Genomic DNA, 21,593 nt, shown 5'->3' on the forward strand with positions numbered 1-21,593 from the left:
TGTGGTGACCCATCTCCACATGCTTAAGAGCATAAACAGGTTTTTCATTATATTTTGCACATGGCTAACATCAAACAGATGTAACTGTTTATCCAACACAAAGTACACTCATGAGGTATGTCTCGCTGACTGTGTGAAGCTATCAGACAAGCCTACAGCAGCAGGAACAGAGCCTCCATAGGGCATCTGTGCTCACTTTGCGAGCACCTTATCTCATTCACATCCCTCCTCAGTGGGATGGAGTTGTCGAACAGCTGCACAGCGGCATCTTGGGTCTCTCACATTCCCATTCATCTGTTTCCATCTGCACAATATATGTTAGTTTTCCCTGACTAACTCATTTTTATGCATACTTGACAGCTCGTAATATGTTGTCAAATCTCACCCTTTTTATGCACGTGCCAAGAGGTGTTCCTCTAATCCCATCATGGATTAGTGAACTGCGCAGTGTGTAATGCCCCACTCTCCCCTGCTGTTGCAGGTGTGTTGTGGCAAAGGAGTCTAATTTTCACTCTTTTTCTTTCCACACATGGACTGACATAGTAAATTATCATGAAAAAAAACAAACCCAACCTTATTTCAATACCTTATTGTAGCGTATTGTTTTGTGTGTGTGTTATCCACTAGGAAACACTGGTGTCGTGGTGGGATGTTGACCACATGCCTTATCCTAATAACGACAGCTCTTAGAGGAATTAGCATGTGCATAATACTTACTTACAGCAAGCCCAGATTCTGTGATGACAGACCAACTCATTAGGCTGTAAGCTGTGTTTGTTCCCCCTGTGTCAGAAAGAAAACGCTGACTTACAGAACACAAGGACATGAAAGAAAGTCTTGAAGGTTGGACAGGCACAGAGGGATAAACACAATAGCTCCAACTTTTAGCAGCTTATGCTTATACACACAGAATCTATGGTTACAGTGTGTAACCAACTGTACTGTATTACTCTGTATTAAAAGAATAATCTAAGGCCTGTGGGTCAAGTCCTTTTCCAAAGAAAACTTTCACCTAGATTCTTAGTGAGAAAATTGTATTTTAGCTTTACTTGCTGGTTTGATTTTTGGGGCCCCGTTAAGTATTGACGTTTTTATCTGAGTCTCTTTTTCATGCTCTCTCCCTCATCTTTCTCTTTCATATTGATTAGTTCATTTCAAAAGCAATTTCAATTGCAAACAGCACAAGTTTCAAATGCACCAGCAGCTGTCATGCATTCACTCGATGAATACCCTCCAAATAGTGTATAATCAGTTTTTAAAGTTCAGATTTTAAACAACAGAAATTATTTTATTTTGAGAACTGTGCCTTTGATCTTTTTGGTGTCTTTGTAGTAGCATAATACCTTGAGCGACAAGCGTGATTAGGCTTGATCAAGGCTTCTGCCAAAGAAACCAAAAGCTACATGCTGGTTATTTGATTCACTGCATCGCTCTTTCTGTTGTACTCACTAAGCTCCAGTAAAGCTGGAGGCTCTAAAGCCCTTAGTTTTCACTGCATGGAAATCACACCCAAAAAAAGTCTTTTCTAAAGAAACCCTTGTTTGTCTTTGAAATTTATGTGTTTGTATGTGTTTATGACACATTGTGATTTAATGTCAGGTGACAGTCTAAGCCCAAGTCTAAGTTGTCTAAGCTCTCTCAGTCTGTAACTGTCACTCTTTGTCATTTCTCAGTCAAACTCAGCCCATGCATTCATTTAATCTTTGCAAATCATTCATCAATTAACGATGAAGGTCTTTTTTCTTACCCTGTTTCTTTCTCGATATGTTAATGACAGTTAATGGCTGTTTTACTTCTGTGCGTTGTTTATCATAGTTCAGCTCGATAATCTGTTTCACTTCGTGAACACAACTGTGGCTTAATGGTCCTTAATTGAAAATTTTGTTGACAGTGTGTATGAATGTGTATTGAACCCTGAGGGTGCTAATTGGTATAATTAAGCTTAGCAAACTTTACTTGAGGGACCAGAGACCCAAGGGTGAATAACCTCCCTCACTCCAGTCCTCGGGATTCATTGTAGAAGCGATATCTGTGTTGACATGGGGCCTTATATTGTGATTATGAGGCCAAAACAGAAACAAAATGCTTCATATGAACGACTCAGTCAAATAAAATAAACAAAGATGGAAATTTGAAATGTTTCAATGGAGTAGTTCCACTGAATAATTATATTGTGTAAACAACTGAGCCTCGTTGCTTTCAGGCTGCTCCCTGTACGTGCCCTCCAACCTGCGTTCCTTCCTCCATAAATGTGGACATATTCTTCTCCAAATGATAAAGCACGTGCCACTGAGATAGAGTAGCTGTTGAAGAAGATAAATGCATAAAGTATTGATCCCTTTTGTGCACGTCACATTGATCGGACTAAGTGTGAGCAGCTGATGCGAAAGCTTCGATCGTAATGAAAAAACGTTTCCTTGCAACTGAAGCCACTGTTAACTGCCGGAGCAATCAGAGCAGCTTGATGATTATCACTGGTGGCTCGCAGTAGGATAGTCTCGTACTTTAACATCATCCTGTTTCTTTCCCTGCAGAGTTCCCATGTTATGGCGTGTTGCCATGCTCTGTGTGTTTTCCCAGCCTCTCAAAGATGACACAGTGATCTTAAACGTGAGGCAGAGCAGTGTGCCATCTCTGCTGCTAGAATGAGGCAGTTAAAATGCTTGATCTATGCCTAGCAAGGTCACTGGTGAGACTTCTGGGTTTCTTCTTTTTATAGTTGACATGAAGAATCTAGCTCTGTAGCAAATCTATGCACCAACAGTGCTGAACTAATATTTCTTCTATCTGAGATGACCAGTACTCTGTGGCTGAATAAACAGACTACCTAGAAGTTGCGGTATTGATGTGTGCTGGTGGGTCAGTCTTAGCTTCTCACAGCTGTTCTTTGCTAAAACACAAGTGTGCAGTCCAGGTGCAGGTGCACTTCGTTGATTGGTTTAAGCCGCCGAGTCTCTCTGGCGCTCTGTCTTGGCCCTGCTCACAAAAGTGAGATTTTTACAACTCAACAAGGTGAATGTGACACATCAGTTTGAAGCTGACTTTTTTTACCTCCTTGTGATATATTCTGACAATTTTGGCTTGTTTTTCTAAGGCAGGTCACAGAGAAACACGATGTGATGCAGCGAGAGTGATCCAATGTTTTATTGATTCCCCTACACACCTTCCACACACAGGTCAAAATAAACAGCTTCAGTAGGCCTTTACCTGTGGTGATTCAGCATTTAAGAATACTTGGGTGGGTTGTTTGCTGCATCTTTGAGTTAAGCTCTCAAGTTGAAGGCTGACATCCCTAATCAGTGTGTGAATCTCACCTACCCGAAGTAACTGAAATATAGACAGTTAAGGTTTCATCTTAATGGAGTCTGCATGGTTTCTAACCATGTCCAAACACATGATTGTTGGGTTAATTCTGAATTGTCTGTAGGTGTAAATACAAGAATGAATGGTCTGCTGACCCAGTGATGGACCTGTCCAGGGTGAATCCCTAATTTGGATGAATAGACTTAAGTTTTGTTTGGTTAAATTCAGTCACCCAAACTCTTTAGGTTTATAAAAATATCAGGATTTTGGTTAAAATACACACATTATGAAGTGAAAGGTAGAAAGCTATGTACTAATTCACGTCTGCAAGAGGTAGCATATCTGTAAAGCAGAATACTTTCTGTTTATCTGTGATCAGAATGGATGACAATGCACCTTCTGCCCTACTAGTAGGTCCACAAGGGCGCCTACGGGAATAATTAAAACTGAGATCGAACATCTAATGGGCTGATGGCAATTCAAGCTAGTGTTGTGATTTAGTGCACACCTTTCACATCTTTTCTAAGACAAGCCAAAACATTTAAGGCAACATTTCTTACCCCGCGCTCATCAAAACTACAGAGAAACTACTTTTCGTCTTTATTATATGGACATTATTCTCAATCGTGTATTCTTATGGGTCTAACACGAGTGCGGCGGCTAGGGGCCCGCTGATGCTGCCAGCTTTGTGTTAAGCTAGTAAGTGAGCTGTCAAACCAATGTTGTTCTCATTTAAGGAGCTGACAGTCAGCAGTCGTCTGTGAGCCACAAACTCATTTTAGAATAACACCTCTGTCTCTCATCTCCCTCCACTACCCCTTCTCCGCTCATTTCATTCCACACTCTTCCTCTGTTCACTCATCATTGTCTTTTCTTCTCTCTTTACCCTTCTTGGCTACCTTCTTACTATTCTGTCTCCTCTACTTTCCTACCTGTGCTCCCCCTTTACCTCCATTGTATGATTCTGTTGTCAGTCATCCATTCAGCCAGAACACACTGCCAGGGTTTTTGCACCCCTCTCATTTTCTCTCACTTGGGTTTCTTCCCCCCTATCTTCAAATTCTTTTTTTTTCCCACTTCTCACTTCACTACGACTTCTACCTTTCATTGTCTCCAACTTAAAATTGTGTTTGCTACAGAGGTGACAGGAGATGAATGTTCATAGAACTACTGCAGACATGTTTCACCGCTCCACAGATGTTAGTGTGCTCCAAAATGATGCACTCTGCCTTTACCCCTCTTACAGAAACAGTTAAGTCTATGTAGCAAGCTCTGAAATTCACTGAAGTGTTTCACATTATTCTTGATCATCTAACTCTCACTGCTCTGCATTTTAACTGGCTACAGCTGCAGTAAAATCTGCTACTAGGAATGTAAATCTTGGGCCACCGCCTGCATTTATAGGCTCCTTATGGATGGGCCTGGGGAAGACTGCAGAATCAACACAATATATGAAGTTATAGCGCATTTAAAGGGCAGTAAGTGAGATTTTTATCATCCCATTGCAGAAAATAGCCCTAATATATCTAGACGGGGTTGAAAGCTAAGTTGATCAATACCAGTGACTCAACCATCAGTTTGCCAGGTGCTGAGATAACAGGCTTTCAAAACTCACTTTGTAGCCTGTAGTCTCTGTTTGGAACAGCCTCGCCATCCATTTGAGTTCGAAAGACAGTCCCCATACCCCAGCAGTGGTGCAGCAGCACAGTGTGACATCTCTGAACAGTCCATTTTCACCACACTAGGGATCTAATTTCTAACATTAGGGGCAGCCTATTAAACCAGTTACAAATAGACAATGCTGTCAGATTAACTTGTAAAAGCTCTCTTTTCAGGTAATTTAACTTTAAATGTGATATATTTTGGACATATTCAAACTCTGACTGGGTTTTTGACTAAATCAAGCACAAGGAAATTACTTTTAAGTCCATTAAAGTTAATATGCAGGGTTTTTTAGTTTTTTATGACAGTTCTTTAGCCTAACTCGCGCTATTACCACCTGGAAAAACATCTTCAAATCTGTCCAAATGAGTTACAGCAACGGAAATGTCAGGCCAAATTAAATAGCCTAGGGCTCTATGGACGGCAAACACTTGAGAGAATTTTGGAATATCATGAGCCAAAATCCCCAGGCCTGAATGAAGTCTCAAAACTCTAAAATAGAGATTAAATTATAGTCTCGTAGTAGTAAAAGACAGCCTCTTTACACTGTACCATGTTTGGTGACCTTATGAAAATGGAAAACGTTTCCTTTAACAGACACAGCTTAGTCACGGTGCAGGTCCCTTCGGGTGGGAAAGGGAGATTAAATGTGTAAAACAGTGTTTGTGCATATGGTGGCTTGTTTGTACTAAAGGTCTGCGCCTGACTATAACCCTCGTTTAGGGTCAGTTTTGCATCTGAAAGGTGGCGACGGGTGTTTTTTATGTCTATGTTTTCCCTTTCAGAGTGAAAAAGTTTGGAAAGGGAATATTTAAATAAATCACAGAAACATGGAATTTACTGTAAATTGTGCTTCGCAAATGCCAGAAAAAAATCCTGCCACATTTTGCATCTGGAATAGTTTTGATAGTTACAGGTAGAAGTTTTCTTTTATTTGGAATGAGAGGGGGAAATGTTGTCAGTGTATAATTGGCATGGCTGGATGGTTCAGAGCTTAGAGCACAGTGCCAAAACTTTGGCTCTGCCCTGTAACTCTTCACTGAGTCGTCACCCTGGATGTTTGGAGCACAGTCCTGAAAAGTAGTCCTGGTATTTTGATGGGACAGATGTTTAACTGAGCTCAACATGTAACGTCGGAGAGTGGGGGAGAATCCCAGTACTCTTTATTTTGCAGGCAGTCGCACAGAGAGACCTTCATGTTTTATTTTTATTTTATTTTTTCTGTTTAATTCTCTCTTTTACTTCAGGGTTACATGTTGTAATAGCTTATAATATATAGCACAGCCCTCCTCTGGATGAATTCTGTGCTCCACATGAGTCTCAGTCTTCAGCAACACATACAGTCCTTTGCTATTTCTATCACAGGTGCTTGCCCTTATATAAAAAAAAACATATTGATTCTCCTTCAGCTGCCTCTCACCGAACTGAACTGCCACACTGTTATCAGAGAATAGCCCGTATGTAAAACCTGCTTTTCCACCGTGTTAGTTTTGTTTGCATCTTAATACACCCCTCGCCCAGCCTGCTTGTTCATGACCCGCTAATTTGCAGTGCTCTCGGTATGAAGCTGGTCATTACTGTTAGCAGAAGTTTTCCACTCCCATCAGAGGTATTTTTGCATTTGCAGTGTGACGCTAAAATCTGGGTCTGCACATCTACACCTGAGAAGACAGACATTAAGAAAATGCATCCTCAAACTGTACCCACCAAACTTGTAATCAGAATAAAAAGTTCAGATTTATCCTCACAAAGACAGAATCACAAAACCGCCCAGGAGTGTTTCTTCGTAACAAAAAGAAGATTTGCAAATGCCTGTGCCCTTTGTGGCTGTCTTTCTCTCCTTCTTTTTAAGTATGTGCCCACATTAAACGTGTTGCTGAACGCTTTTCTTCTTGTACTGTTCCACACTCTAGCTCTCTTCTTGTGTGTGATCTCGTTATATTTCTGCCTTGATTGTGTGTTGTCGTTTGACAGAATTCTCAGGCTTTTCTCAACTTAAACATTTTTCTTTTCGCCCCCCTTTTCTTTATTCTTGTCTTCTGCCCCTTGGTCCTTTATCCAAATCACTATGGTGTTCCTTCTTTTTTTCAGTTTGAGTCAACTAATAATGTGTGATCATCCCAGCATCAAGGCTGCTGCCATAGAGTTGCCATGGCAACACCTAGTCCACACACAGTAATGGCCACTGCAGAGAGAACAGGGAGCCAGTGACAGAGCGCGCACATACTTGTACCCACACACACACACACACACACACACGTAGAAGCAAACAGTTGCCCCCATCACATGGAGCAAACCCTTGCTCATTTGCTTTAACAACCAGTGGGAGTGTTAAAGCCATTATAGATCTCCCCAGTCAAAGTCAACGATCTTAAAGCAAGGTGATAACTCATTACACACACGGTGTTAATGCGCACTTACAGCACACCAGCTGTTTCGCAGATACACTCAGAGACGCCCCATAAACACATACCATGTGTAAATATACACTGTTACTAGGAAAGAAAATATATGTGTATATATCTACACATCCAGAACTTATGGCGTACAATATATGCCATATATTTTACCTGACAGTGAAGCATTTAATTGGATGCTAACATGTAGTTGACATTAATATGGAAGCCCCACCATTATATACTGCTAGACCTGACACTAATAACGGTACTCTATGTCCTTAGATTTAAATGATGTATAGTAGATGCTATTCTGGGTGATTAAAGTGATCTATTTCCTGATACCTCTGGCTGCAGTGTGGTGAGTGATGAACCCCTGGGGGGGGGGGGATGCAACAGACCTTGGAGGAAAGGGGGGGGATGAAAACAAATACACACTGGTATGTTATGCTAAAAGAAATGAGGGGGCAACTGAGCCTTATTATGATCTCCCATCAGACTCAGTGTGATACAGCAGGTATTTCATGAGGATGTGCATGCTGTGACACACACAGTTTAATACTTTAATTAACTGCTCACAGATCCCTTTAGTTTATTATTGTTTCAAGGCAACTTTGTGAATAGGCCACACTTCCAACTGAGTTGATGTATATTTTGCTCACACTGGCAAATTCCTTTTTATTTATTTATTTTTAAGGAAGATATGTTTCTTTGGTGAGACGGTTAAATTAGAGCGTGAAACAGATGGTGTACTGCGGGAGCCCTTTGACTCAACCCATTTTTTTGTCAGGCAGTCACAGTGGCCTTTCATATTCCCGGTCAGGAACGGGATGGAGATGAATGAAGAACAGTGGTAACTGCTTCTGTTTGCTTAAAAATGAACATCGCCATGCCCACTTTCTCACACATAAGTATGCCTTGCTTTGCGTCTAAATGTGACCACAGCAGTTTGGAGCTGTGTGGTGAAAAGTAAGCATACGAGTTATTAAGTATCTGTGAGTTTGTCATTCCGAACTCACAGATTCTGAAGGCGCTGACACATCATCGGAACAAGAGCTATATTGACAATATTCTATTTACAAATGAAAATGTTAGTCTGACGTCAGCATTTAAAGGGTCCTGGAGTTTGACGAGTAAAGATGTTTTTCATAGTTTGAGTCGCATAACTCAGACAAGGTTGGATAACAAAAAAAAAAGGCAGCAAGCATCGCAAAATATTATCAGCTTGGTCGTAAATTCTTACCTTTTTCCGCAAGTATTCTGCGATTCAGCGACTGTGCGTGTGTGCCTGTGTGCATTTGTCCAGGATAATTAACCTCAATGAGATAAATGTAAGCTAAATGTAAATGTGGCCAATATGTGTGTGTGTGTGCATGTTCTTGCGAGTGAATGTCAGTGTTAGGGTTTGATTCAAGGGCCTATCGGGGAAGCAGCCTTTGCATAACTCTGATAGGCCAATTAGTGCAGAATGATAGATGATGAGCTCCGCGGAAGACAGGGTCGTAATAAAGGGACGGGAGAAAGCACTCTGTCCTGAATCTTAACTCTGTTCTGCCTCTGTCCTCCTTCAGAGACTCAGAGATACATGTGGTGTAGCCCTAATATTCCTTTACTCCTGGTGTGGGGAGAAAGCTCTTAAGTTATTATTTATTGTTTTGTTTGGCATCCTTCTCGAGGGAAAAGAGGTTGTAATTTGGTGAGTCATTGTATTGATATCTGAAAATCACATTTAACTCAGCTGAGAGGCATTTGACGGAGCTTGTATTTAAGCTCACCTGAGTTTTCGTGTTGGTATTAATACCGAGGTGACGTCAGTCACTGTTCAATGTCCTTTTTCGCTGATAACAAGGTTATTAATTTCCCTCAAATGTCAACAACAAAACTCCTTTTGTAACATTTACTGTCATAGTCACTGTGTTTACAGGTGTTAAAGTAGATGAAACATGGTAGCGCCGCTGCTTATTGCGACTCACATCTCATGACATTTTTGACACATAAGAACAGTCAGCTCATGAGCAGAGATAAGAAGCAGCAACTCTAAACAGAAAGCGTGCCTCTCCTCTCAACAGACATGAAACAATATGAACTCAGACAAGAAATCTTTAGAAGATGGCTGATTTTCAAGCGAGAAATGATGAAATATTTTGACAAAACACGGCCTGCCTTCTTTGATAGGTGGGATCTCTCTTATTCCATCTCATTAGCCTGGTGTGTAATTCGTCTTTCTCTGAAGCCGTCTGTCAGCGCGCGTGCTTGTTTGTGCGCCTCTGTGTGTGTAAAGCATCTGTTGTTGGAGTGGCAGATAAAAAGGGTCAGTACAGTATGAAAGGCGCAACGTTTCTCTTGGGAAAAATGCTTTGCTTTAACTTTTATAAGCTGCGATGCTTTCAACGGCTGAGAACAAAATGGTAAAGATGTTGTTTAAATTTTGAAAACAGAACAACTGCTTGGCATTGAACCTCAAGAGTGTTAATGTGCTTGTCTTTAAAGGAGAGACGTTTGACATTTTTAAAATATTCATTAAAAGGAGATTGAGGAAGTGGATGAATATAAATATCTTCACTGGGTGTCATTTTAAACTCTTATCTCAGTATTATTGTCTATATTACGAGTAAGATCACAGTGTGGGATTAAGCAATAACTTGAAATTTTTTGTGTGACTTTATCAGTTTCTCGCATTGCCGTGGAGGAATTCTGGCCCACTCATCTTTATAACACTGCAGGTATTCATTTATGCACAGCTCTCTTAAGGTCCTGCCACAGCATTTCAATAGAGTTGTGGTCTGGACCTCGGCGCTTCCTTTTTCAGCCATTCTGTTGTAGATCTGCTGCTGTGCTTGAGATTGCTCTCCTGTTGCTTTAGACAGATGGCCTCACATTTGACCCGAGAATCCTTTGGTGCTGCAGAACTCAGTGACTAAAAGGTGTCCAGGTCCTGTGGCTGCAAAACAAGCTCACATTATCACCACTGTGTTCCTGAAGTCTTGTGGTTTCTTCAGATGCAACATTGCAAGTTATTTCTTTTTAGAGAAAATAGGCTTTTTCCTGGTTTCCCTTACATGTCATACTTATTCAGACTTTTTCTAATTGTACTGTCATGAACTTTACCATTTAACATGCTAACTGAGACCTATAGAGTTGCTTTTGTGTTTCTTACAATTTCTCTGTGCATTTCACAGGATGACCTTGGAGTCAATTTGTTAGGAAGGTTGTGGCATTGTGTTAACACACACCTGAATGCTCCAGACAAGCAAACCTCCAAAACTTCTGCTTTTACAGAGGTGGTCACACTTCCTGATGTCCAGTTAATTAAGTTTGTTTCATTATCAGCACCTGGCTGCTTTCCTCTTAATTGCTATAGAAGCAGTAAGGGTGTAGGACTGCATTGAGTCCTGTGAAAGCTTTCTTTTTTCACATGACTGTATGTGTTGGGTGCGGCTGTGTGCAGACAGGAAAAGGACCCAAGGTGCAGACTCCAGAGACAGATGTAAACTCAAAAAAACGTTTTAATGTTAAACTCAAATATAACATAACTGGAAACGATCAAAAAAATAAACTAATACCGGCGGACTGACAGAACACACAGCTTGGTAAACGGTAGATCGCGACACAGACACTAAGAAACACAGGGCTTAAATACACAGAGGGAGCAATCAGGAAATGAGTAACAGGAGGGAAACACAGCTGGGGCAAATCAGGCCTAACGAGACAAGAGGAAGCAAAACCAGACACCTTAACATCAGACATGGACTTTCAAAGTAAAACAGGAAACACATAACACAGACTGAACAAAGACACAGACTCATATGCAGGCACTACAAAGGGAACAGAGACGTGGGAACAGGGCAGACACAAACACTGACTGAACACGGGGATATAGGAACTTAGGATACACATATAGACGCGAACTAGACAAGGGGATGCAGGTGATAGGGGAGACAGAGCAACTAAAGAAGACAGAGACCTAAGCCATAAGACAGAACTTAAAGAAACCAAAAACTAGACAGTATAAATAATATCGTAAACTCAAAAACCCTGGGTCGACGACCCAGGCATCCTAACAGTATGTCCTTCCCACAATCAATAAAACTTTAAAAGCAATGGGCGTAATATGAGTGACAGCATACCGCTGTCAAATTTTCCAAAAATATGATGTAGGTCTTGACACTTTCATAAGGTTCTCATTCATAAAACAATGTTTAACTGCCCAAATGGCTTTGCCTCAGATAATCTGTCCATTAAATAAAAAATATCACAGTGAAAGAGTCCTGACTCGTTGTGGCATTGAGGGATAACTGTCAAGTTCCAGCGCACACAAAAAGCTTTTCGCAGTAAAACCCTCATCTTCATGGAACAAAAGTGAATCCATATCTGAAACCACAACAACAAATATTTAGGAGTGATATGTTGTTGAATAACTGGCTGACTTAGTATACCTATAGCTACAGTTAAAAGTGCACAATATCACTCCATTTGTCATTAAATATACATCAATATATAACCCCTATAATCCCCTTTGTGGTTGCATCCAGAAGGGCATCCAGTGTAAAATATGACAAACATGCAGAGCTACCTGCTGTGACGACCCAAGGGAGAATCCAGAAGTAGCCTCCTCTTATTCTTTTTCTCTGTCTTCTCCTATATGACTCCAACTACATCTAGCCTAAACATACCCAACCTGGTAAGTACAAAATACAAGTTTTAAATTTGAAGCAGAAATGTTACTTTCACTCACTTTTTTTTCCCAAAAGAAAATTAATTGGGCACTGCATTGATAACTGGTTGCTGCTCAACTGGACAAATCCAGGCCTGATTACTACCAGCCCTCTTCATTAGTTAATTAGACAATTTTCAGAAGCATGGTGTATGCTAAATGGTCCCACCTGTAGCACACCAACACCAAATAAACAAAAAACAAATAAAAATCCACCAGACACAGGGAAGAAGATGTCTGAAACACATCTTCTGGAATGCTTTCAAAAATATGTCTGAGACTTTTGGACTCCAACGGTGCACAGTGTGAGAGATTATTCAAAAGCTGAGAAAACTTGGAGCAATAGTTAGCCTTCTGAGAAGTGGCCAGCCTTCCTCCAAAAGCGCCACGGTGCCTCATCCAGGAAGTCTAAAAAGATACAAGGAAAACATCCAAGCAAGCACAGGCCTCTCTCACCTCAGTAAATCTCAGTGTTCATGTTTCCACTATCCAACAGACACTGGGCAAAATGACAGAGTGGTGAATTGAACACCACTTCAATCCCAGAAAAAAATGAAGGCTTGTCTGATATGTTTTGGGAGAATTTTCTGAGGTGAAGTACTTAGAAGACAGGAGCCCCTGCTACATATGCTGTACACCACAGACTACACAGAATTTTATACAAATAAAAAGCGCATTATACTTACAGACATACACAGAGGTAGGAGTAACTGCTTCAGGGCCAGGGCAACTCTCCATAATTGAGGGAAACATGAATTTGGCTCTCTGGCAGAAAATCCTCAAGGATAACATCAGATCATTAGTGGGCGAGTTAAAGCTCAAGCGCAAATCAGTTATGCAGCAAGACAATGATCACAAGCATGAGAGCAAGTCCACCTCTGACTGAGTTGGGAATAAAATTAACGCTTGGGGGTGGCTTAAGGTCTAGAATTGAACCCCAGCGAAATGCTGTGGTGTAACCTCAAAAGAGCCTTTCATTTTCACAAACCTGTGCTGCAGAACTATGAGAAGAGTGGGCCCCAAACCCACCAACAATGTCCGACAGTATTCAGCTGCAGTTGTTGCTGTTAAAGGTGCCACAAATGGAACAAAGCCTCCAAGTCAGTTCAGGCAAGACAAGTCGAGCTGTGCTGCATCACAACCACGTAACGTGCCTCACTCTGTTTATGTAATATACCAAGCATATACTCCCAATTTAGCATTTTCTTTAGGCTGTGTGTATTCCCATCCATCCCTGTGACTAGACAATGCCTCTGTCGGCTCTTTCAACCCCTTCTCCACCACAGAATCTGTCTGTAGGCACTTGGAAATAATTTCTCATCAGCCACCAATTTGTATGTCCTCCATGTTTCCTGGCAGTGACGTTGTCACTAACCTGCAACTATGTTCTCATGCAGAAATGAATCATTTCAAAAGTAAACTGTCTGATTGAACTAGTTATTACTTTCAAGGGCCGATTGGTTTTTCACACTTGCCTTTTGGCATCGATAGATGTAATTATTATAATCTAAAACTCACATTTTGTGTTTACTCAGGTCGCCTTTTTTCTGTTGTATATTTGCTTTTCTGTCCTGATGTTCTGATCCTGTTTAAAGTTGGCATCTGCTGCATCTCTTTCCTGTGTGACCATGTGTGTAATAAACAAAAAATAATAATAAAATAATCAAAACAAGGGCTCGGTTCAACAACCTAATCTTAGGCATGCTAACTTGCAGTTCAGCAGTGCGCCCTGCATGCAACAGTGAAGTGTTTTGGGGCTATTGCTCCTTCAGCAATCAGGAGTCTAACTCAGAAGGGGGCAGGGAGTGGTCAAGCATGAAGCAATTTGGGAGTCCTGTGTTATACAATATCATAGTCTAAAAGTAGTTTAATAACATGTTTGAAAGGAAAAGAAGCAGAGCAGGCTGTGTTACCAAGAAGAAAACAAATGCACGGTTGATATGTGATGAGAGAGTTTTACAACCAGGACGTGACTAGGCCAGTAGTGTCTGTTTACTATAATGGCTATCAATGCAGATCGGTTCGATTTGAGTGACTAATCCGCATCATTACTATCAAAGTCTTATCTAATCATGGCACTAATCTGCGCTGATTTGAGCCGAACAATTGCACAATCAAGTCGACAGTTGACGGACATGATCTCTCATTCGAGTGACTGTCGGTGGATTTGCTGTTCAAATTAGTTTGTTGTTGTCTTATTTTCTTCCTCTCCTCTTCATTTCTCTTCCTTCCTTTTTTTTCACCCCATCAATTTCAGTCATAGCTGCCATTGCAACTGTACAGTGCCACGCATTCCCACCAGCATAGAAAACATCCCTAAATGAGAGTGGCGTTGCTATAACGCGACGTGCCGTGCATGTTTACCTGATTTACATCTAAATGATCTATGTTGTTTGGGTTTTTGTTTTTTTTAGGTATTGTGAATGAAATTAATTATGTAAACTAACTGCGGTGCTCATTTGCATTTCTTGATTGATTTCTGTCCGTTTTGTGTGATGAAAAAAACGAAGAGGGGAGATGGGCACTGACGTTTGTGTGACCATTGAAATTGCAAGAAAGGCGTTTGCCCTCAGGAAGTTCTGCAGATAATTGCAAGCATCTGTCTTGATGTGCACATGTATGAATCCCGAATCAGTTTGAACATGCGTGGCAGTCAAATGTGCGACCTTTGTGCACGCCTGGTTGTGCATTCACAATCCTGGTGCCAGTCAGTGTGGAGGCTTAGTTTGTCTTTGATGAATCTATTTGTTTTCTGTGTTAGTGTGTATGTGTCTGTAAGGTACTGGATATGCATATTCCCAAACTCCTCTCTTTCTCTTTTTCTGTGCCCCTCTCTACTCCTCGCCAGATTACCTGTTAAATATCTATACGCTTGTGTGTCTGCAGCTCTCCTCCAAACTGAAATGAACGACCCAGTTAAATAATAAGCTGAAGGCTAACAGAGGGACCCCATCAACCTCTGAGCTGTATCCTCTCTGAAGCCATCAATCGTGAGACTAAAGCTAGGCTGCATAATGACATTGTGACAGTGTACTCTCGCTGTGCTGCAAAACATATTAATGTTAGCCATAATGAGTTTGACAGCCCAATATGGTTGTCAGGGATCAGGGCGAATTTCAATTGGCAAACACTGCCCTCAAATGGAAGAGAGGAGTTACAGCAGCTGCAGGAAACGCTGCAGTGTCGCCAGGTTGTGTGACATGCAAACATGCTGTGTGTTTGATTGCACTCTTTAATCATTAAAAAGTCGCTCAGATACCATCAGTTACTTAATTAGTCTAATTCTGTGTAGCTGCTGGCTTGCTGAACATTTCCTTTTCTTTTTTTTACATGAACTTTGTGTGTGTTGACATTTTCCATTTGCCAGAAATTTGAATATGCCTAAACAGAGATTTTGAAGTACTTATTTAAAGTATGGATGGATAATTTTATGACTAACATGCCTGCCTTCCTTGCCTATATCCTAGAATCTTGGAACTCCAGCAGAACGGTGACATGGATATACTAAAACTCAAGTGGTGGCCCAAGGACAGCCCCTGTGACCTCTACAGTTCAGTCCAGACACGACAGCGTGGCAGTGCCCTTGATATCCACAGCTTTGCTGGCGTTTTCTGCGTCCTGGCTGCTGGCGTGGTGCTTTCCTGTCTCATTGCCATGGTGGAAAGCTGGTGGTCACGAAGGAAGGGATCCAGGGTCCCCTCCAAGGAGGTAGGGTGATGGATGAGTGACTGAAAGGAGGAGCAATGATATAGCAGGAGGTACAGGACCTACAATAGATTCTACCTCTTTTCATCCCGTGAAAAGGGAAAAGCATAAATATGTAATAGGTTGAACAAAGGGAATGGATGGATCAAGACAGGGAAAAAAGTGTAAAGTGAGAGTAGAGAGACTTTGATGGAATGGGGGATGGGTTTACTTACAGGTCAAGCTAAAGAAAGGGGAGAAGGATATAACAAAAAGTTTAGACTTTAAATAATTATGTAATTAAAGTTATCAACAAATCCCTCCAGTTTGGGATGCAGGAGCACCAAACACATGAGCAGAGACTTCATAATAAGGGAGGCGTGAACTCTAACAGCCCCCAAAACTGCTGAAAATCACCCTCGTTCACAACGTTACTTCCCCTAAAGTGAATTTGCACATAAGCAGTGTCAGCAATACACTTTCTATGGCGCACATTGTAACTGCATTATTTGCTATGCTTTTGCATAATCTGTCAAAAAGAATTTTGGAAGTCCTTTATTAGCTCTCCAGTAATATAACTGGCATTGATCTTTTGCTTAGTCTTGTGAATATAAAGCTCTACAATGGTAGAAAACAAAAAAGGTAAATCACGACTTCAACGATTTCAGAAGCTCAGTGGAGGGAAAAAAACAATTCATTTTACTTTTACCCACAATCACCATCTGAACACACAGACTATTAGCTTATAAAACATGCTGTCATGTTTTAAATTCCAATTGTTTTTGTAATTAAAGTAACCATCAAATTATCGAAATGATTAACCAGAGACATTGTCTTCCAAAAGCAAATTGAATGTCAGTGTAAACTGAATTAAGCAGCAAATTAAACTTAGGTTAATTGAAGTGAGTGTTAATTTTTCGCTCATGTGTTAGTCCTACTTAATCATCATTACGGTATACTCCCAATTTATAGTGATGTCAAATAAAATCAAATATTAATAACTGACAACGATCTGGGTGACACGTCCAAGTAGATGAATATCTTGACAGTTAAATCGCAAGCCCAACACACGTGCACCAACGCCTGGTTAACTCTGTCATCACAAAAGCCTCTACAGGATTTGATACAAAACATACAACCCCAGTTTGGACTCAGGTTATTGATAAACTGTTGTCATTACTCTTTTTATACTCTTTCAGAATTAGAGAATATTTGCCCTATAATGGATTTAGTTTCCCACAGCTGCTGTCCTGTGAAATCTCACCTCATTTTTAATGCTTAATTAATGGTCTTTTGATCGCGTTAGCTAAATAAAAGTGGCACAAATGCATCAGTGTCAACAGGATGATCAACCACTTATTTTTAAGTTAATATTTTGTGAGAGAGAAAAGAGGACACTGGCACTGTTAAAAGCAGAATACAGAAACAGCCAGAGGGCCTGTTGGAAAGCTGCAGACCAAAGAGCACTGACTCACAGTATTAAACATGGATATTTATACCAGCGTACTAAACAGTGGCAACACTCCACCTTGTAAATTAGCAGCAGCACCCTGTGAAATATCCAATCAGGCTGTGTGTGGTTGATCACCTCAGCAGGAATATCATTTGAGGCAATCAAAATGACTCTGGTAACATCTTCTTCTGGTAGGAACCCTGCGGTATGTGTGACATGGTAGCTTTGTTTGCTCCCTCATTAATAAAACTGCTGATATCTTCAAAGAAAAGCCCAAATGGTAGTATTTTACTTTTGATGCCACATTTGGTGGCATCCAACAATTTGCCCTGACACAGACTCATCAGGCTCATCTGCTTTAAAGACGCGATAGCTATTGCTGCAACCACTGTGCTGATTTATCCACGAACTCAGTTTGCCAGAACAGAAGGAGAAATTGTTAATAAGTATATATGCATATGCAAAACATGCCATTGATGAACTGAGAGAAATGTAACTATGTGTGAAATAATATTTTCACTTTTGCTGAAAAGTTTATTATTTTTGCATCTGCAGCAAATTAGAGTGAGACATGAAGCAGCACAGATTAATTTTTAGCTGAAAATGTTTTTCCCATCAGGTAAATTACTTCAGCTTCAAACAGCTGCTTTTTCCCCCCTTTCTCAGGAGGCTGTCTAATGAAGACAGGTTAAGGTTAACCCGTATGTAATGGTTTAAAAAAACTCATGCTAAATTGATTCTTAACCAGAACATCATAAAAACATCTTACTGGCAGTCAGATGAGAGGTGTTTTGAAATGTCTAACATAATGTGTTACTGATGTTTGGGCTGCGGAAAAAAAATGTCTTCGGCTACTGATTTGTTATCTGCGTGACTCTGAAGACGAGAAACAAGTAAAAGAAGCCTGTCCCCTCTCCTTAATCACCGGTGTCACGCTAATTTAAAATTCCGCTAAGAATAATTTGGAAAAAATGACAAATAGAGGGGGAGTGGAAACTGTGACTGTACAGTCAGGATGATTTAGAGACTGTTCAGGTTACTTTTCATGATAAAACACCAATAACACTACTCATCTGGAAAGTCAATTAGTTGAAAGTTTTAGCTTGAAAACTCTATAAATCATTAAGTGAATGTGGAGAACATTGATATGTCATCAGAAAATTACTGCATCGCTACAATATCTAAATTCTCTCTAGTTATGGTAATTTAGTAACTTAAATGGTGATGTCCTGTAACATGAAGGGCAGAATTACACTAGAGGAGAGCAGAGGGGTGTTTTGTTGTTTGAACAATGCGCCTCATCGGCTAATGTGCACGAGACTGTTTGGCACAAAACCTGAAAGTTGGACTTATAGCACCTTTGTTCACTTCACTCCAATATAGCACCTGCAACGGCTCAATGGGAACAAATGTTTAGTTGTGTTTATTACACATCCTTCAGGCTCCTCGTCCACTGATCAATGTAATTGCACAGTTACATTCGGTCTCAGTGTTGATTCTTTCCTCTTTAAAGACTTAATCAATTTAAGGCTTGATTTGCTAATGTTATGAAGGGCTTTGTGCTCTTTTCTGAATATGTAAGAGCGAGCTATAAGGTCATATGGGAAGTTTTCCATGCATCTGGTATAATGTGTCATTAAGCTGACTACAAGCTGCGGTGAAAATAGAGCAACATGTTGACTGCAGTCCTCTCTGCTTGACTGTTATTTAGTTTCTTCTATACTGAGGCTGTAATTTCATTTTCTATCATCTAATTGCTTTGGTAAATCAAGTTAAATGTATTAGATGTTTACCCAGCATGCTCGCACTCATGTAGAGATCATTCTAGATGTAAGTGAGGCAGAGATGGTATATTTCTTAGTTGAGTTCCTGCCTAAGCATTGTAGCTAATAAGAAAAAAAAACAGTTATTAATTGTAAGCTCTTCTTCCACAACATGCGTCGGATGGCAACATATGCAACATTGGCAGTTAGTCAAGATGCCAATGTTTCATTGTTTATTATCAGTCAGCTTTTTTCTAGCTCTCTCTCTCTCTTTTTTTTTAAATACACACTCACACACAATGTACCCCCTACCTCTAATTCCCGGCTCAGTTAGCAGCTTTAATCTGTCATTCAGACCAGTAGTCATGTCTGCCACTGAGCAGACACAAAGACACCAAACCTTGAGTTGACCCAAAGTCATGTTAAGCCCAGTGTGGCTCAGCTGAAACACAAACAAACACACACACACACCCCCAACCCCCCTGCTATCTTCATTAACCACTAAGAGCAGCCAGTGGAATCAGCCCCAGATTGAACACGGGAGTGGAATCGCGTCAATGACGACAGGAAGGACAGCAGGCATTTGATTCTCTTTGTGGAGAATAAAGGTTTTACATATCAAGGACTCAGGTAGTCACAGAGAACTCACTATTATTATCAATTTAGTTGGATGCATGTCATGGGTGGCAGCTGGATCTGGTGATCTTATATTTAACATGTTAAGACACTTTCCCTTTAATATGGATGTTATATAACCATAATGGATATATGTCAGTGAGAACCAATAGTTGTGTAGATGAGGGAGTGAGATATTATTTGAGTGTGAATCAAAACAAAGCCCTCGTAAAGCAGTGGGAGCAAACAGATGGGATATCAAAGTTAAGACCAGACTAATAGAGCATCGTTAAAATAGTCCATTCACCGGCTCCGTGTTGAAATGAAGTTGGCTCAGTCAGCCGTGATTGTTTTTGATGGCTGACCCCTGACATTCATCCTTCACCCTGTCACAGCATTGACCTATTGATTGCTGTTGTATAGCTCAAGGTTTGCCCAGAGCAACCGCTGAACATAAAGGAGTCAGTATGCTTCAAATGCAGTGCCTGCCGGATCATCGAACAGCATCTGAAACCTTCGACACCTACACGTTTCCCATTCGCAGCCTCTCTGAAACCAACAATCTAACAAGCGTGGTCAGCTCACTCAATGATAGACGTGGAGGGGGAAATGTAGGCAGGATGTGAACTTGTCTTTCAAGCTCTCTATTTTCACTCTCCGCGCAGCTTCTACCATCACTTTTCACCAAACATGAAATTCATTGAGGAGTTACTGGCCCTACGTGTGAACTATGTGCATCCATATATGACTATCAGATAATTATGTTTCACCGCAGCTTTGAACATTAGAGCTTTCATAGTCAAACATGAAGAAAAATGTATATTTGTCTACAAAGGTAAGTTTAAAATAGAATTCGCCTCGTTGGACATTTTTATTTGGCCGAAATGGTATTTCGTGTCTTGCAAAAACTGTGCAAATGCCACACTCTGATCTCAAATCACCATCTGTGCAGAGTGTTTTCAAACGGGCAGCCAGCTGCAAAGACGGTTGCTGAGAACAGAACAGGAGAGTGTCAAGCTGGGACCACTGCAGCATGTCCTGACTCAGTGGAGGAAGGAAGACAAATTTAAGTCAACTTCAAAGCAGCTAATTAGATAAATTGCATATGTTGCAATTTATCGACTTGGGAAATCTCTGCATCTGCATGCAATTTGGCCTTAGTCATGGCCAGTGGAGTAAGCCTAGTGCGTTCAAAGTCAGCTTCCAAAAGTTAAATTAATAAAGTGAATCAAGCCATAAAGCTTGTAATTAACTCCATGCTTTACTTTCTAACAGTTTAAATAAAGAACTTGATGGCCTCTGTCTTACTGTCAGAGTGAATGTTGAAACCACTTGAAACCATTACAACGGGTCAAGAGCGTGTGGCTCTTTGTTCATTTTTGAAAGCTTCACATAAAGTAGGAAAAGCCTGGTGACCCACTCTTTATGCGTGGGCACAGAAAAATTGGCTTAGTAAGATGCACTGGCAGCTGAAAGATACATTGGGAGTGCAGACTTGGCACGAGGACTCTTTCCACTGCCCTACTCCAACACAGTTAGTTACTCTGTCCAGTAAGCATACAATTTATAGACTATCTTTATAGAGAATTCACTTTGATATCTGCCACCCGGTGGTTTGAATGATTTCCTCTACAAGTGAAAAAAGATAAAACACGACTGAGAAACACTCTAAGTGTAAATATGTCACTGGGGTGATCAGATAGGTCGCTCCTCCCACAGATGTTTGTCAAAGGAGACAAACATCTCCAGATTCTGTACTAAAAAGTGCACTTATACATGTAATCATGTCTGATTAAAGAACATCAAAGACAAATCCAGATTTGTCGCCCATGATACATGAACATGGCCTCCTTTACACCTAAATAGATCTTTTGAGTTCACCCTCATGCGTGCATGCATACACGTCATTGCTGCCTCGGTTTTAGCTCACCTCTTCCATCATGTCAGGCTTGCCTCAAAGTGACGAATGCTCAAACTTTGCGTAAGATATGCCATGTCATAAA

The 21,593-nt window shown here is 40.7% G+C and overlaps 1 protein-coding gene across 1 annotated transcript in view; it reads left to right on the forward strand.

The window, feature by feature from the left end:
- grid2 (glutamate receptor, ionotropic, delta 2) overlaps positions 1 to 21,593 on the forward strand; it is a 539,815-nt gene that overhangs the window by 512,875 nt on the left and 5,347 nt on the right. The window contains exon 15 of the mRNA XM_080893112.1: positions 15,543 to 15,783. Coding sequence (XP_080749238.1) covers positions 15,543 to 15,783 — 241 coding nt within the window. The remainder of the gene's footprint in view (positions 1 to 15,542; positions 15,784 to 21,593) is intronic.

The sequence above is a fragment of the Rhamphochromis sp. 'chilingali' genome (genome assembly GCF_963969265.1).
Source record: "Rhamphochromis sp. 'chilingali' genome assembly, chromosome: 10".
NCBI lineage: Eukaryota > Metazoa > Chordata > Actinopteri > Cichliformes > Cichlidae > Rhamphochromis > Rhamphochromis sp. 'chilingali'.